The sequence below is a fragment of the Falco naumanni genome, chromosome 7 (genome assembly GCF_017639655.2).
Source record: "Falco naumanni isolate bFalNau1 chromosome 7, bFalNau1.pat, whole genome shotgun sequence".
Taxonomy (NCBI): domain Eukaryota; kingdom Metazoa; phylum Chordata; class Aves; order Falconiformes; family Falconidae; genus Falco; species Falco naumanni.
Window position 1 is genome coordinate 31,896,017 of NC_054060.1, and position 17,924 is coordinate 31,913,940.

Sequence of the window (17,924 nt, forward strand, 5' to 3'; positions counted from 1 at the left end):
GTTTAGCTCAGCACTATGGGGCAATCCCAAAATGCAAGGAAAGCCCCTTGGGTTTTACTTTATACCGTGTGAGAAGAGCCTGCAAGGCAAGAGCACTGGGTGACTGGCATTGTTTTTAGCCTTTCTGGGACAGAAATAATGGAAGTGGCGGTGAGAGCTGATGCCTCGGGGCTGACTCCAACAGGATGGAGTGGCACCAGCTCTGCTAATTGTAAGGGGACAACTAACAAAGTGTGGAGGCCACAGCCCCTCTCCCACACCTCTGGGAAGAGGCAGAGGGGACAAATATGTAAACCCACTTTGCTTTTATAAAGTTTGAAGTTGGAAAACTCCCTCCAAATCTTATTTTTTGAAGGGAAAGGTGTGTGTCAGAGAAGTCTGTGTCACAGATCAGAAGGCAGCAGAGTTAAAATAGGAATATCTGCCTTTTGATGGGGCCTTAGGCTGAATATAGCAAGTGATGAAGGAAGGGAAGCCATTTCCTGGCCTTTTATTGGGGGTCTTTCAGCCTGTCCTGATACAGAAGCGAACAGAAATCCAAGGGCTTTATCTGTCACCCTGATGCTGAGAATAAATGGCGATAGAGTGCAAAGTGCTGTATCCCTCGGGGGATCTAAGATGACATGTTTCTTCCCTTGATTCCCAGCTAGGTCTTGCCCTCTGGGCCCCCAAGGTCAGCTCAGGGTTCAGACTGTGTTGTGGGTGCTGGGGCTGTGGAGTGGCTTTGCGGAGGGGACAGGAGAGAGGACAGGTCAATTTGGCAGTTTCTGCACCCCACAGTGCCTTTTCCCTTTAGCCTTCCACATTTCTACCCTCCCCTCCAGCAAACACATTTAGATTTCCTGGAAAAGAAAGAAAGAACATGCATGTAGAAAAGCCAGTGTCCAGCATTGCTGACAGGCAGGCACAGGCATCACTGGGGAGTATTATGCTCTCTCTCATGGTATTACCCCTGCCTTGGCCAGGGGTAAATGGATCTGCAATAGTCTGATCCTCCCAAGCCTTTAATTGGATGCATGAAAGGTCCAAAATGCAGCTCACTCTCATGCTTCCCCCAGCTATGAGATATACAGTCTTCTTGTCACACAAGGGTGCTTTCCAATGAACCTAGCCTCCTTTCTAACCTCTGATACCACCCAGCTCCCAGGCCAGCATGCCAAAGCAGACCCATTGTAAAGGAGCCTTCCCAGCCGAGTGGGGTGCTGGTGGTGGCAAAATATTCAATAGCTTTCCAGACCCCCCCCCCCCCCCCCTTTTTCTGTTCTGCAGAGAAAATGTTGCAGTTAGATGAGAGGGAAAAGGCAGTGGCAGAAGAATTAGGGAACAGGCACTCCCTTCTGTGGGGTTGGGCTGCAGGACAGGGGAGGACGAGCGTTCTGCAAGGCTCGTGCAAACTGGAGCACGAAGATCGGTGTGCGGGGAGCACCCATGTGTGCCAGCAGCAGCTGGGGTACTGCTCCTGGCCTGGAAAGGCTGCTGTGGTTTTTCTAGAGCTCCTGCATTGCCCACCCCCCACCCCTCCCTCCACACCGGTTTCCACCACAAACAGCAGCAGCCCTCCTCTGTAGCACCCAGCTTGGGACAATGCACCCCAGATAAGTGGGCCTTCTGTCCCCAGCTGCACCGGGGCCAGGCTCTCCCCAACCTGCAAGCCTTTTGCTTTCTTTTTTTTTTTTTTTTTTTCGCTCTTGCGAAATCAATTTACGGACAGCTCACTCATTTTTCCCCCTTGCAAACTTATTAGCTATTCAGCCCTGGCAAGCACTCGTAAGCATCCTTTGTCCCAGGGAGGGCTGGAGACCCCTTCATTAGCAGTGATTACTGTGAGCAGTTTGACAGCCTCCCAGCCCGCTTACAAGACTTTCCCATTCAGCCCTGCCCGGAGCTGCCCCGCTTCTCAAAAGAAACGGAAATATTCAAACATCCATCCCCTCCCCCCCCCCCCCGCCCCCCCCCCCCCAAGTGAAGAGAGGAAAAGCTGTTTCTCTTCTCCGCCCTCCCCTTCACTCCACTTTTGATACAATATTTTCCTTCTTTGTCAAACCCAGGAGAGAGGGGTCAACTTTTTAGCGACCCTTTTCTGAGCGTTTTGTTTAATGTAAATACAAGCTCCCACCCTCTTCCCTGATTATTATTATTATTATTATTATTATTTTAAAAACAACCGAAGGCTCCGGAGCGCGACGGCTTGGGCTGAGCTTTAGGAAAAAAAATAAAATACCGAAAATGCCAGGGGAAGGGCACTGCCTTTCAATGTGGGAAGGAAAAAAAAAAAAAAAGTGGGGAAGGGGTGTGTTTTTCTTCCGTGGGTTTTACCGGCACAGCTAAACGCGGCCGGCGCAGCCCCGGCCCCGGCCGCTGCGCAGCTCCGGCGGTGGGTAAGCGGGGCTGGGAGATGCTCGGCTCTGCCGATCCTCCCTCACCGAGCAAGGCCGGGAGCGGGGCTGCTCTTCCCAGGGCGGCTCCGTGCTCCGCTCCCCTCCCCGGCCGCCGTTCGGGAAGGGGTCGGTGTGTGGCCGCGCTGCGGCTGGCGGGGGGCGCGGAGCATCCCCGGCAGGGTCCCTCTGGAACCCCCTCGGGAGGCACAGCAGCCTTTGCACCGCTTTGCACAGCCCTCTGTGGAAACAGGTAATATTCACGCCGCTGCCTATTGTCCAAATGAAAGCTTTTTTAGTTAGAAATTCCACGTTAGCAGAGCCTGAGCGTGTGTGTTCACAGCATCCTCCCCCGCTCCCCTGTGCCTCTTTAAAAAGCTTTAATTCCCACAACACGCGCCGGCTGCTCCGCCCGCAGAAGCCAGGGGAGAAATTGCCAGCCGTTCCACCGATTCCCGGGGAAGGAAAGGACGAAGACGGTGTGTTTCAGCCGACTCCGTTTTAAGGGCAAACCCTCTTTTGCTCCCTTCAAAAACCTCGTGGCTGGGAAGCGCTGCCCGCCAGCCAAGTCACCATGGCCAAAACCAAGGCAAACCCCCTCACTTCGTTTGAGGTTTTGGGCAGCAAAGCCGGGCTCCTCTCGCATGGCTCAGTCGGGGACCAAGCCGCTGGGGTTTAAGAGGCAACAAACCTGGCGCAAGGTTGGGGTGCAAGGTGCGCTCCGGCCCCTCCCGCAGGTGGGTACCCCCCAAGGGAGCTGGAAACCCCCCCGCTGCCCCCGCTCCCCGCCCCTGCCCTCCGCTGCTCCCGCACCCGCAACACACGGCTTACTTGCCTCTTCCGACGCCCTGAATTACACACCACCAGGGGAATAGTTGCTTATAAATGGACTTAAAAAAACAGCTAATAAATACCTGCTACCTGCCCCGTCCCTGTGATGGTCTGTGAGGAAAACCAAGGCGCATGCATTGGGGATGAAACGCAGATTTAGCCATCGACGATGGCAACGCCTTTCAAGCTTTAAATGCAAATTTAGGCTGAGGGGCAAAAGCCGCTGCCGAGACGGGAACGTACATCCCGATAAAAGGCAACACGACCAGATTGATCTGTCAGGGAGCTGCCGCAGCCCCCGTACCCGCCCGGCAGCCTCCTTGCCTTTGCAGGGGAGCGGGAGCCGAGCAGCGGCTGAGGCATTTCCCGCAGCCGCTGCGGGTCGGCTCTGCCCGGCTTCCCCCGCTGCAAGGCTTCGCCTGCTAAATCAAACGAGCCGAGCAATCAGCTTACCGGGGAGGCATCTCTCTGAGGACAGGGAAGTAAACGCGACGAGACCGAGCAGACAAAAAAAGCACAGCTCAGGCGATTTAAAGATCAATGTCAAATTGTATAATATAAAATCCTTCTGCTGGGGGGAAAAGCTTAGCACGCTCCTTAGACCTGGCGTTTGGTCTCCTCGAGCAAAACCGCCGCAAAACAAAGCGAGGGAGGCGGATGGTGGGGACAGTCCCTGGCACATCGCAGGGGCCAGGATTTAGGATTATTTCGCCCCCGATCCGGCCCTCCCCGGGCATGGAGGGCTCTTAATTCCCCATCTTCTCCTCACATTTGCCAGGTGAGGGAGGAAGCTTGGTTTCCCCAGCTGGGCTTTCCCTAACCCATTCTCTCCCCCTTTTTCCCTCCCTTTTCCTTTTTCCTCGTCCCCGTCCGAAAATTTGCCGCCGATAATGCTAAAAGCCTCAGCCCTTGGCAGAAGAGAAGCTGTAGGATCCCTTCCCTGGGCACCCACATCCTCCACCAGCCCCGGGCCCGCTCCCCTCCCTTCATCCCGGCTCCCCCCGGCTCCCCATCTTGCAAAGCCATCACCCCCGGTCCCGGGGAGCCGGTTATTTCTGTTCCTGCCGAGCTGATGCTGAAATACCCGTGGCCTCGGAGATCTGCTCTGCGTAAACCGGCGGGCTTGAGACCGACACCGTCATTTCAAAGCAGATGCGAGGGTCGTTCACCAAATATTTTATTATGATTTTAGGCTGCTTCATACAGTTTCGTCCTGCACATGCTCTACAAGTCACCTGTGCACATAGAGAACAAGCCAAAAATAATAATAATAATTAATAATAATAATAATAGAAAAAATCTACCATAGCAATCCCTTAAATAAGTAAATAAACATTATATATATATATATAAAAACCCTTTAAAGTAAAGCAAAACCCAACCAAAAGAACAACGTCTTTTCAACATGAAACATCCCCGCGGGATAAGAGCAGGAGCTCAGACATTTTGCAACTTGGCATTCGGTTTGTTTTGTTTTGTTTTTTGTTTGTTTGAAGTTTTCTGGGCTTTCTTTAATATTTTTTTTTTAGGCATCAATTCTGCAAATCCTTCGAAATAAAGGCGACAACGATGTTTATCACGTTTTTTAATGCAGTCTGCTACGGGACTGGGCGGGAGGCGCGGGCGGGCGGCATGTGGCTGGGGAGCGCCCCGTACCCCGGGTTTGGCGACCGCGGGCGGGCGATTGCTAGCCCCGCTGCTCCGGTCGCGTCGGCAGGCAGGCAGGCACCGGTTAGCTGGACCTCCCGCTCCCCCCGGTTTGTCATGGCGGTGGTGTCAGATGTCACATTCACTGTCGCTGGATGTGATGGAGATGGCGGAGGTGGCCGCTTTGCTGGAGAGGCTGGCCGCGGGGCTGGAGGCGGCCCCCACCGCCTCCCCGCCGCTCTCCTCTTCCGCTTGTAGCGAGCGCACCGAGCCCTGCGTTAGGACCTGCTGCTGTAGCCTGCAAGGAACCGGCACACACAGCATCACCGCCCGGCCCTCCGCGCCCCGGGGACCCGCCTGCAGCCCCCGCTTCCCCCGCACGGCCCCCCCCCCCGACCGGAGCCCCCACCTCCAGCTCATACCAATTACCCCAGTCTGGCGGCTCTGCCGGGGCGCCCGCCCCAGGGCCAGCCCAGCTCCTCCGCCAGCACAGCTGGGGGTGGCTGTGACCCCCCTCCGCAACTTGTCCCCGAACCGGGCCTCACCCGAGGGGTCGGTAATTCCCAGCAGCGTACCCCGATCCCGGTTCCCCCTCTTCAGGTTTTACACCTGTCCCCCCCCAGGCGATGGGAAGGGGCTGCGGGTGGTAGCGCCCCTTTCCCAGACGTGCGGCCGCCCGGCTGCGCGCAGTGGCCGGTGGGGCTGCGGGGTGACAATGCGAACCCCGCTCCGGGCTCCTGGAGAGGAGCTAACGGGGGACACTGCTCCCTTCCCCGCTTCCCGGGGCACCTGCTTCTGCCGCTAGTGCTGGGTAGCACCGTGCATTTAGAGCCGTGATTTTTTTTTTTTAAGATTAAAAGGGGGGGAAAAAAAAGAGGAGTAGTGAAGAAATAAGAAAAATATCCCAAGAAACGATGCCGGCTGGCTCCGGCTGAGGTTTAGGGCAAGGCGGCTCCCTGCAAGCGAGCAGGGTCCGCAGAGCGGCACTGCCGGCTCCGCTCCGGGTGGACATACGTGAATCGGGTGCGTCTATGTCCGGGCAAAACTTTGCAGCGGGGGTCTCTCCGCTTGGCCGCTGCTTGCGGCCCTTCTGCCGCCAGGTCCTGCCGGGGTCACGGCAGCTTAGCCGCCCACGGTGCCCGGGCGGGCTGTCGCCTTCCCCCCCGCCCCGGTCCCCCAGGAGCGGCCAAGGGGGAGCCCGGGGGAGGACCCCCCCCTCCTTTTTTTAAATAGATAGGTAGATAGATAGATAGATAGATAGATAGATAGATAGATAGATAGATAGATAGATAGATAGATAGATAGATAGACAGATAGAGAGACAGATAGAGAGACAGATAGATAGATAGAGAGACAGATAGAGAGACAGATAGAGAGACAGATAGATAGATAGAGAGACAGATAGATAGAGAGACAGATAGACAGATAGATAGACAGAGAGACAGATAGAGAGACAGATAGATAGATAGAGAGACAGATAGATAGAGAGACAGATAGACAGATAGACAGATAGATGGATAGATAGATAGATAGATAGATAGATAGATAGATAGATAGATAGATAGATAGATAGATAGATAGATAGATAGATAGATAGATAGATAGATAAAAGAGCCGTAGGCTTTTCCCACTGCTCTTACTTTATGTCGCTGCATTTCCCGGGGAGAAACTTCCCGGGCTCGTTTCCCCGTGTCCCGAGGCGGGGCTGGCCGCAGTGCCCCGCACCGGCCCCCACAGCCCCCCGGCCTCGGCGGGCGGGGGCAAAGCCTCCCCGAAGAGGGGCCCATGCCCCGACGGGATGGGCAGCCCCTTACCTGTTCTTAGCGGCTGCTGCCCTGTCCCTTTGCCTGCGGTTTTTGAACCAGTTGCCCACTTGCGTGGGGGTAAGTCCCGTGGCCTGAGCCAGTTCCCGCTTTTTGCTGGGGTTGGGGTAAGGGTCCTGCAGGTACCACTCCCGCAGCAAATGCCTCGTCCGCTCCTTGAAGCAATGCGTCTTCTGCTCGCCGTCCCAGATGGTGCGGGGCAGCGGGAACTTCTTCCTCACCCGGTACTTGTCCACCGGCCCCAGGGGTCGGCCCCGCAGCTTCTCCGCCTCCTGGTAGTGCGCTTCCAGCCAGAGGGCTTGCAGTTTGGCGTGGGACTCCTTGGTGAACTTGTGGTTCTCCAGGATGTGGTAGAGCTCCCGGTAGTTCCCCGTGTGGAAGGCCACGATGGCCCGGGCTCTCAGCACCGACTCGTTCTTGTTGAGGGCCTCGCAGGCCGCGGGGGCCACGGGCAGGGACCAGAGGAAGCGCCCCAGGCGCTCGATGTCCCCGCTCTCCTCCAGGGTCTCGCATACCCCGGCCACCTGCTGCGGGCTGAAATTGAGGATGGGCAGCTGGAACATGGAGACGGCGCCGCGCTCCGCTCCGCGCTCTGCGCACCCCCGACGATGCCCGCCGCCGCCGCGCACACCCCAGCGGCGGGGAAGCGGGCAGCGGCCCCCGCGGCCGCCCCTCGCTCCGCTTCTGCCTCCGCCGGCGCCGGCGGAGCTGCCGCGGGAGGGACGGCGGAGGGCGGAGAGGCGATGGGGAGCGCTCGGCGGCTCCGGCGACTGGGGGCGGTGGGCAGGGGCGAGGAGGAGGAGGATGGAGCAGGGGGGAGGGCGGGCGTGGGGGGAGGGCGGGAAGGGGGGAAAAAAAGAGGGAAAAAAAAAGGGGGGGGAAAAAAAAGGAAAAAATAAAAGACACAAGCCCAGCTCCGCGCCGCCGCCGCGCTGCTGCGGGAGCGGCTGATTCGCTGCCGGGCTCGGCAGATTGGCTCCCGGGTTTCCATGGCGGGGCTGCCACTCACTGCCAGCCGCTGCCAATCACGGCGGAAGGCCCCCGCCGCCGGCCGCAGCACCTCCCCGCCCCGCTCCCCGCCCCGCTCCCCGCGGCGCCCCGTCCCGTCCCGCTCCGCGCCCCGGGGCCGCCACCCCGCCGCCGCTGCGGGCAGGGGAGAGCGGTAGGCTGCGGGGCGGGGAGAGGGCACCCGCTGCGGTTTGCTGCCTGAAAGTTGGAGGGAGCGGTCCCAGCAGTGGGATGGATGGCGGGGACCCCCCCGCCCCTCCCCGGTACAGCCGGGCGCTCCGGCCCGGTGCTGCACGCACGGAGCTTGGCGCAGCCAGGGTCGGAGAGGGGAGTAAGGCAGAGCTGAGAAATCAGTTAAAAAAACGGCTGTGTAACAGTAACAGTGATGCTGGGAGTGTCGGGTGACAATGGATGCAGCGGGAGGACCGCGAGAAAAGCCAAGATTTAGGGAAAAAACTCTCCCCCTTCCCCCTATAGGTGTCTTCCCGTCTCTGTTAAGACAAGGCATTATCTGCAAAAAGCTCAGTGCCCTTCTCCGTTCAACTAAATTATTATTATTATTATTATTATTATTATTATTATTATTATTATTATTATTATTATTATTATTACCACCATTACTATTACTATTATTATTCTTCTACATTTAAAAACTTATTGTTTTCGGCTGAATGGTCCTGAATAGACGCCGAGAACAGTCGCGGGGAGTGAGAAGTCATTTGTAGGTCAGGACAGCGACTTACACAGATTTCAGGAATCTTTTGAAATATTGATCACCTAGTAGTAATCATTCCCCGCGGGTTCCCCCCCACCCCCCGCCCCGCGCCCCGAGCGAGCGGCTGCCGGTGGGGGGCGAGGTGAGCGCCCGGCCGCCCCCTCGTAGGAGCGGGGCTCCCCCAGCCGAGCCGGGGCAGGGATGAAACCACTTTCCGGGAAGCTGTGAGGACAGGGTTTGTTTTCTGGAGAGAAGGGCGGGGGGAGGAATCAAGAAGCCATTCTTTATTCTACATATAGCCGCTCAGTGGCAATTTCTTCCCGAGAACATTAGGGACCATGCTCGGAAAGGCAGCATATATTTTGAATTAAGATCAGTATGTTCTCTCCTCTGCTTTTTGCAATGCATTTTTTTCCCTAGAACGCTTGTCAAAGAAATCCCTTCTTAATTTGATATCTTGTTATTGTCTCTTTCCCCCTTCTCTTTTCTTCTCCACCCCCCCCTCTTTTTTTTTGTTTTCCTTTCTTCCCTTCTTAAAGAAAGCTTCTTTGCTAGTTGCCCGTAGACCGAAATTAAACAGATTTACATTTTCTCCAATCATTTCTCCGCAGAAATGGAGCTGGACTGGGGCTCGCTGTCTTTTCTTTAGTATCAAGTACAATTTGTCTTTTGCTTGTGAAGATTTGGTAAATCAGAAGGCAGATAGATAGCGCAGATGGTCGGAGGTGTCGGGTCAGATTATGGTACGCCTCAGTACAGTGCTAAGCTCATTCTGACGGAAAACCCTGATATTATTTTCACAGATCTACACAGTTCACTTGAAAAAAACCCTTCTAGCCATTTACATCATTTATGTGAGGCTCACAGCTAGCGGGATGGAAAAGCTTTCAATACTGCTCATTTTCATAAAACCCGACAGAGCTGGGGAGACATAAAAGCACACACAAAACTCACGAGTTCAGCGACACTCCACAGAAACTTAAAAAATAAAAGGGAAGACTCTTCGGCATCACTTTACAGACCCAGGTTTGATTTGCCGATCTGCTTAGGGAAAAAAGATGGGAAGAAAAAAACAGAGAAGAGGAAAATATAATCTATAGATACTGCTGAGGGAGACCTTCCTTCCACCCCATCCCTGTCCTCTCTGCTAGGGAAAAGTAGTAATTTGGGCAGCTCCATGGAAGATCCCAAATAACCTTTTCGGACAGGAATCGCCCCCGCCCAAACCTTCGCGGTGTGAGCGTCGCGCTGCCCCGGCAGCGGGGGAGGAGGCGGGCGCCGGGCGAATCCCGGGGCAGGGGAGCTGCTGCCCCGCCGCAGCCCCGCTCGGGGGCGGCCCGGGACGGGGGCTGGTGGGGAAAAAACAGGTGGAAAGCCTGTGATAACGGGTAGCTAATTTAGACCTGCCGGATGATGATGGTGATGATGATGACGACGATGACTAATATTACTAATGGTCTTTCTTTTTATTTTTCCCTCTTTTTTTCCCTTTTAATTTTTTTTTTTCATTTTTTTTTAAGCGTGCACATGATCTGGAGAGGGAGTTACTGGGCTGCAGCTTAATGATCATGAGCAGAGCGAGACAGGCTCCATAATGAAAGCCAGGACTGTAGGCTAAAGAAATGAATCTTCATTAAGAGCAGCGAGAGCAGTTCTCAGGGGCGAGGGGCTGCCCCCCCGATCCCCGGCTTTTGCTCCCCAGAAACCGGCCCGAATGGTGAGATGCTGGCAGCTCTGCTGGGAGGGGAGAGGAAGAGAAAGAAAAGACAACACCGAAATGGACCCAGGAACCCTGTGCTAAACCATTTAAAGGGTGACCCGAGGGGGAAAACCAGCCCAGCCCCAGCAGCTCTGCGCCCTCTTCAGCTGTGAACGCTGGGGTCTGCATTTGGGAAGTGGCACAGTCTGGGGCGGGGGGGGCAGCGGCTTGTCGCTGGCTGGGGAAAGACCTTGCTCTGGGCCACCGGCGCCGAGAGAGAGACCAGCTCCAAGGGGCCCCTCCGTCCCTTCCCCACCCCCTCGGAGTTTCGTCGGTGGCCGGGACCCCGGCAGGTTCCCCCGGAGGAGCTTCGCTGCCGGGCCAGGCTTTGCCCGCAGGAGCGGCCCCCCCAGCCCCGCGGGAGCCCGTGCCCCGGGAGCGGCTCCCGGGAGAGCACCGGGTCCGCGGTGCCCGGGCTCCTGGCTCGGGCCCCGGGGCTCGTTATTGCTGCCTGCCAGCCTGGGTGTGCGCTCGGGCATGCCCGCTTTTTGCTGCTTTCTTGTTTCCCCCTTTTTCTTCCTTTTCTCCCCATACACTAGGGACACTACTCATGACATTAATAGCCGGCAATGGTGACTACCTTAATTTAGGTCACGGCTCTGACCCTTGCTACAGGTAGCGTGAGGAGTTAACCCTGCAGATATGAACCCACTGGAGAACGAGGAATAAAACTGTACATTAAAAAATATTTATCAAAAAGGCTGCCAGCAATCCATATCATCTCGCCGGTCTGCATCGCCACGGTGTGCTCTCTGGCCTACAGACTGAGCCTTCAAGCATAAATATGCTGAGCAACGGATCTATATACCTTTATATCAGCTGTTATCAGCTACCCTAGGTCCCCGAATCTCAGCCCCTGGGAATTATTTATGCGGATGGAACTCCGAAACGCAGCGGAGGTGCGAATAAATTTTTCGAACCTTTGACTGGCGTTAAGTATTCCATTAAAAAAATACCCCTGGGAATGAGAAGCCCCACTGTAAAGGTGTCGGTAGGATTGCCGGAGATGGGGGAGTTCGGTGATGCTGAGCGACTCTGCAGCGCTGGCTGAGCGCCGCAGGGCAGGCAGTCCCTCGGGCGGGTACCTGGGAAATCAACCGGAATTTTTTGGCCTTGATTCGGTACCGGCAGGACCTGGCCTGGTGGCGGGGAGCGCTCCGGGTCTGGCAGGGCTGGACCTGGCACCGGGGAGTGAGGAGGCATGCTCAGCCGGAGGAGAGTGCCTGCTGTCGCCTATAGGAAAGGTTACTGGAAATGTCAGCCCTTCCAGGGACCAGGGCAGGGGTTTTCGGGAGCGTTTCCCAGCGAGCCACCCGGGAGCTTCGGTGGAGGGCGGACTACAAACTCAGGATGATGTGGCAGGGGATGCTTGATGGGGGAACGACCCGAGTTTCGATGTGGTTTGTGTGCTCACCTTTTTATTTTTAAGAGTGCCATAACTGCTGCAATAGCATCTATCAATTGCTCATTTTCTTCCTAGAAAGCGCTATGTTTAAAGCTCTAATCTGCTTAACATTAGGGAGAATGTGCAGGTTGGATCCTCACTTAAATTACTGATAACTATCGAAAGCACCAAAGACGCCCTAAAATGCTGTGCGACTGACAGAGATGTTCATCACTTTCCAGTTTCAGTCCGTCTATTCATTGGATCTTTGTCCTTCGGCATGTTATTTAGCTTACGTGCAATACAAAGTATCAGACCGTGGCTGGTACATTTGATGTTAGAATAAAGCAGCACTGAAAACTCAAAAAACTGAATTATTTTGAGACTGAAAGGAAAGACCTCCCTTGTACACGGACCTGGTCAAGGCCAGGGCTGCAGGCAGAAAGGTCTACTGCCCAAGATTTATCTTTCATTTTCTTTAGGGTGTAGTTATGGGCCTGGTTTAAAGTCCCAAATCCTTTGGGATTTCTTTGGCTGCTGCCTTTACCTCCTTTTAAACTAAGTTGTGTTTAAATAAAATCTTCACGTTGCTTAAAATCCCCCATTTCCATCAGGGTTTTCACTGAAAATTCACACAAAAGCAATCAATCAACTCCCCAAAGTATTGCAATAAATCTAGAAGTTTTTAACTATTCAGGTTTTTTTTCCCCACCAGTAAGTCCTCTTTTCCCCTTTCCTTTCCTTTCCTTTCCTTTCCTTTCCTTTCCTTTCCTTTCCTTTCCTTTCCTTTCCTTTCCTTTCCTTTCCTTTCCTTTCCTTTCCTTTCCTTTCCTTTCCTTTCCTTTCCTTTCCTTTCCTTTCCTTTCCTTTCCTTTCCTTTCCTTTCCTTTCCTTTCCTTTCCTTTCCTTTCCTTTCCTTTCCTTTCCTTTCCTTTCCTTTCCTTTCCTTTCCTTTCCTTTCCTTTCCTTTCCTTTCCTTTCCTTTCCTTTCCTTTCCTTTCCTTTCCTTTCCTTTCCTTTCCTTTCCTTTCCTTTCCTTTCCTTTCCTTTCCCTTTCCCTTTCCCTTTCCCTTTCCCTTTCCCTTTCGCTTTCCCTTTTCCCTTTTCTTTTTCCTTTCCTTTTTCCTTTCCTTTCTTCTCTTTTTTCTGATGTGAAGTGGTCCTTTGGGAAAAGAAGGCATTTTTGCAGCTCCTTTCCTGTGGGTGGCAGGGAACTGACAGCAGGAGTCATATGGAAAACTACTCTATGTCTATTGAAATGCAAAAAAAGTCCTTCAAATATTACATCTTCTCCCAGGATGGGGACAAAGGCTGTCACAGAAACGCTTATTTAGCAGAAAGCAGGAATGGGGACAACTGGTGTGTTTGGGGGGAGGGTGAAGAGCCAGGATTAGACTCTCTGAGGTGTAGTAGTGCCTACATGCTTCTGGGGCTGAATGTATGGGGCTGAGTCGGGAGCAATGTTGTGTCACAGCTGGTCTGGGTACTGGCACTGAGCCCTTACTGGAGACTGCTCACTGTGGATGAAGGTTGCTCAGGAATTGGGCTCCCTCTTTTCTTGTGAGAGAGCTCTTTCACAGCTTTGGGTGCCCTCTGGGTGTCAGCAGCATCACACCCAGGCCAGGCCAGCTCCTGATTCAGCTCCCTAGCACCACCCAAGGCTTGGAAACAGGATTGGGACCACCGCTGCAGGTGGGCATCTGCCTGGGCTCTGGCATTCACTTGCTTCAAGGAGCAAGTTTATCCCAGAGCAGCCACATGAGGATGGGAATCATCTATCCCTTACCCTGAGAAATTGCTATGCTTTTTTTTTTTTTTCTTTTTTTTCTTTTTTCTTTTTTCCTGAAAGAGAGATAATGGGTAGGATGTCCCTGAACCTTGCCGGGTTTTAAGGGCCAGTACTTCAGTCTCTCTGCATTACCTGCTCATTGCCTTTCTGAGGTAGTTATTCAGGTTGAGAAGAAAGGCACTTGTTTGGGATACATTTATCCTGTCCCTGTTGCTCTTCAGCTGTAATGACTCGCCCACCATGTCTCCAGGACACCCCTGGGACCCTGTTTTCCACTGGCCATTAACCCCCTGGGCGAGTTTAGGCTCCTGCCAGCCAGGGCAGGCTTCAGGAGGGATTTGGTGGGGGTGTCCCTAGGGCTCTTCCCACAGTTGGTCATAGGTGCTGCTAGGGATGCTGGGGACACAGGGCACCCTATTCTCTCTGGGGGAAAGGTCCCGGGTCGCTTTGCTCTCTCCATCAGCTGGAGAAGGTGACGAGCAGAGGGCTGGGGGGAACCTGCCACAACCAGAGGAGAGAGGCACGGAGGCAGCAGAGCCTACTGAGGGTCAGGGGTCTCCACTAATGGAGGGATGGGCCTGGGGGTCTGCCAGCAGAGGGGAGTGGGTCTGGGAGCCCTTTCTGAGTTCTGAATGGACCATATCTCTTTTCAGAGTAATGCAACCTATTCACCATTGATCAGAGATGATACTATGAAAAATTCCTTCCTGCTAGCCAGCCAGTAGTGAAAGTAGTTCTTGATGGCTTTGGGGTTATTTTTCTTTCTTTGAGAAGTATGCTATTGGGAAGCAAGGCAAAACAAACAAGGTGAAACCAGTGGGACACAAAGCACTCCTTTCTGCAGCTTCAGAAACTGTTTTTTGGTGGGTGCAGAGCAATAATCTTGGGTTGGGAGCTCTTGTAATAAATAGATGGGCTAAAGGAGATCCTGGGCCCTGAAAAGCCCCAGTGGGGACCAGCTTGTGACAGTCCTTAGAGGGAATTAACTGGGAAGTCAGTGCTGGCTTTATCCAAAGCCTGTTGAAATGACTGACAATCTTCCGGGTGAGCTCGGGTCCCTGGATCTGTGGGGACCTCAGCCTCCCTTGACACCGCTGCTTAAATTACCGGGATACTGGGAGCTGTTAATGAGCATCATTGAAGTTATCTGCTACTCTGCTATTAAATTCCTGTTTCTAGAAGTTTGGGAGGGTCTTTGAAAGAATTGCTTAAAGCAGAAAAAAGCTCTGAAGTGATTTCTCATTGGGTTTTATTCAATAATCTGGGAAGATGGGTGACAAAACAGCAATTGCAGAGGCCCCAGGGGCATCTAGGAATTAAAGTGTCACAGGGGAAGCTGGGCAGGGAGGCAGCTCTTGCCCTCTGAGACAGGCAGGGAGATAAGGTGGGTGGTGGTAGCATCATGGAGATGCTCTGGGAAAGGACAGAGCCCTGCCGCCAGCAGGGTGCAACGAGCAGAGGCCGCAGGCATGTGGCTTCCAAAAGAACATGCTGTTTTCCACTTGGCTTTCTCTCTTCTTTCCCCTCCTTCATCTCTGACCTGAAGCCAGGTAGGTCAGCTATTTCTCTTTGAAGATGCGTTTCTTGTTGGTTGAATTGACTCTTCTTGAAAGCAGCATCGCATCTGACTGCCACCTGGGCTGTGGGTGGCAGAGAGAGTTTTCTGTTCATCTGCTCTGTCCTGTTTCTACTTCCCCCATACTTTTTTCTTTCATCAGCCATGCTGATGTCTTTTTTTTCCCCTCCACCCTGTTCTCATCCCCAACATTTTTTTTCCTTTGCTTGTTGATAGTCGTAAATCCATCCTCTGCCTCAGTGATCTCAATAGGGAGGAAAAAACCCCATTGCTACCGCAGTTTGGAGGGAAGTACTGCGTTCTAGTTTCTTCCACATCAGGGCTGTGCATTTTTGCCTTGTAATGCCGTACACCGATAAATAAATAAACACACACAATTTTGTTAGTGCAACTTGTGCCGAGGTGACCGTCGAGGCCGTTGTGCGTGTCAGGGCTGCCGGGGCTGGGGACATTTCCCAGCATCGGCGATGTAAAGCACCGTTCCAGGATGCGGAGTGTGAGACTTTAATGCGTTTTTAAACTGTCAGAGGGCTGGGCTGCACCTTTAGACCTGAAGGTGGCAGAGGGAAGAAGGTTTTATGCAACTGCTACACCTCCCCTCCGTCCCCGGCTGGGCCAGCAACACGCGTGGGACACGGAGGGTGGATAAAGCAAGTAAGTTACACGCTGCAGCCCCTTCTTTCTGTGTGAGACCCCCGCGGGTGGGTAACCCCCCAGCACGGCTGCAGACGCCCCGTCCCAGCGGCGCTGCTGCCCGCCGCCGCCCGCCTGCGCGCTCCGCCCGGTAGATGGAGCATCCTCATCGCTTTTCACCCGCCCCGGCGCCCTCGGGAATGCTGATCCTTCCCTTCTAACTCTCACTGTTCAGGCAAGCATGTGTTTTTTTGGGGAGTACACGCACCCCGCTGACGTGCCCCCGAGGGAGCAGTGCGCTGCTGGCTGGTTGACCTGCCCGGAAAACGGCCTTAGCCCCTTCCCCGGCAGGTGAAGCTGCTCCCGGTTTCCCAGCGGAAAGCCCGACGGCCGGCAGCTGCCACCTTCGCCCTCCCACCCGCGGCGAGGCGGCGGCGGGCAGGTGACACCTGCTGCCCCCCTCCGCACCGTGTGGCGGGGCTGAGCTGGCCGTTCCGCCGCAGGGGGCCGTTGCTCCAGCCCGGCCCCGCACCCCGCCGCCGGTCCCGCACCGCCTCTCCCCTCCGCCCGCCCAGGGGCCCGGGGCTGCCCGGCCCTTTTCCCGCCTTTCTGCAGTGGGGGGCGCGGGCGGCGGCGGCGGGGGAGAGCGGCGGGGCGGCGCTCGGCCCCCGTGAGGGCAGGAGCGGGCCCTTCGGCGGCTTGCGGGGCTCCTCCCGGGGTAGGTTGGCGGCGGCTCCGGCCCGGCCCTGTGTCCCTCCGGGATGGCGGGGATGAAGCTGAGGGCGCGGGGCCGTGGCCGTGCTTCGGCCCCCTCCGGCTGACGCCCCTGGGTGAGCTCCTGCACGGCTCTCGTGGCTGTCCTCGCCCTTCCCCTTATGGCAGCGCCTCAGGTGGCGCAGGACCACCGTGTCCTGGTCACTTTCCCAGTACTGATGGCCCCTCAAAATGCAGGGGGGCCACCTGGTTGCCCCGGGCCCGTCACCCCTCTCCACCGGGAGGGACGTGCTCCCCTTGTCTTGTGCCGCCATTTTGTGGCCCTTACCTGCAGCCCCTGTGGTATCCCATCGGAGGGGGTTTTCCCCCTAGCGTTTCGACAAAAATCGGTCTAGTTTTGAAATCCCAGGAATGTAGGGAATAATCTGAAGCAATATCCTTTTGTTTGGTATGTGCTCGACTAAGTAAAGTGTGGCAAATTCGGAAGTTTGACTTTGAGGATTTGATGGACACGTCGGTAGCTACTAACGAAGGCACGGTACCTAATGCACGGTGGCAATGTGCTTTAAGTTAGTGTTAGAAACAGGAACTTCATAAATGAAGAGTCCTGCAATTAAGGTTAACTCAGATGTAGTAACTAGAATCGTCACCCATCAGGAAAGGGCTTCAGTTATGTTGGGAAACAGCGAAAACAGCAGCAGGTTTTGAAAAAGATGGCACATCCTTGCCTTGAATGCAGGGTTCAAGTCTCCACAGGGTTCCTAATACGGTGTTGCAGAAGAGGGGCAGAGGAGCATAAACAGAATGATAAGAAGCACTTTTTTTTTTAAACAAGGACAAAAATTTAGTGTAGAAAGGTGAAATTTACTAAATTTCAAGAACAATAACATAACCAGTCACTAAGAGAGTCTTGAACAGTAATGAACAGCACAGGAGAAATAGAGCTTGCTCTCATAAAAGCCCTGCCGGAATGAAAACTATTTATATAAAGCCAGCAAATTAATGCTGTTGCACAGCTGACAATGGGTAGAGTTGAGCATTTGATTTTAAGGAAGAAATTTACCTCATAGTTTATGAGTATTTTTTACCTTTTAATGAAGAACCTAGAAATGGCTGTTGTCAGATGGGATATGAAACTACTGCTGTAACTCTGCTATGAGAAGTGGCATTAATGTTGGTGTTATGGTAATGGCTAGAGAGTCCATCAGGCAGTTTGTTTGTGGTTTCTGCACTCAATGCAATCTTGTAATACATTAAATTTTATTGCCACAATTGAATTGCATATAATTACATTAATGCAGTACAAAAATGTAAGATGCATAATATTTTTCTTCTGGCAGTTTTCTGAATAGCACCATTAGAAATAATGTGTGCAGTTTGAAGCTGTTTTACCTGCTGTTCTGTATTACGTATTTCTCTTTAACAAAAGTAACAACCCTGTATGAGAACATCCTTTGAATTTGTCATCCAGAGTTAGCTAATGGTTTGATGCTACTTTTCTCCAGTAGGACCAAGAATCAGTCTTGACAACAATTGTACCCTGGAAGTCATTAATTGTCCAAAATTTAGATGTCATCTGTTTGAGGCTGGTGTTAACTACTGTGTTTAAAATCTACAAACATCCTATAGATTATCAGTGCAAGTGAATCACTCAGCCCTTTCTGCGAGTG

General features: G+C 53.7%; 1 protein-coding gene across 1 annotated transcript; it reads right to left on the reverse strand.

The window, feature by feature from the left end:
- Nucleotides 1-4,774: 4,774 nt before the first annotated feature.
- Nucleotides 4,775-7,674, reverse strand: SIX6 (SIX homeobox 6). Its single transcript, XM_040602412.1, has 2 exons — nucleotides 6,668-7,674; nucleotides 4,775-5,151 (listed from the first exon to the last, which is right to left on the reverse strand). The coding sequence occupies exons 1-2, from the start codon at nucleotides 7,237-7,239 to the stop codon at nucleotides 4,983-4,985; spliced, it is 741 nt and encodes a 246-aa protein (XP_040458346.1). The 5' UTR covers nucleotides 7,240-7,674; the 3' UTR covers nucleotides 4,775-4,982.
- Between the last annotated feature and the right edge of the window lie 10,250 nt (nucleotides 7,675-17,924).

Coding starts and splice junctions, on each gene's coding strand:
- SIX6 (XM_040602412.1), bottom strand. CDS start 7,239: ATGTTCCAGCTGCCCATCCTCAATTTCAGCCCGCAGCAGGTGGCCGGG. Junction 5,152..6,667: donor GCAGCAGCCGCTAAGAACAG/GTAAGGGGCTGC, acceptor GGTTCCTTGCAG/GCTACAGCAGCAGGTCCTAA.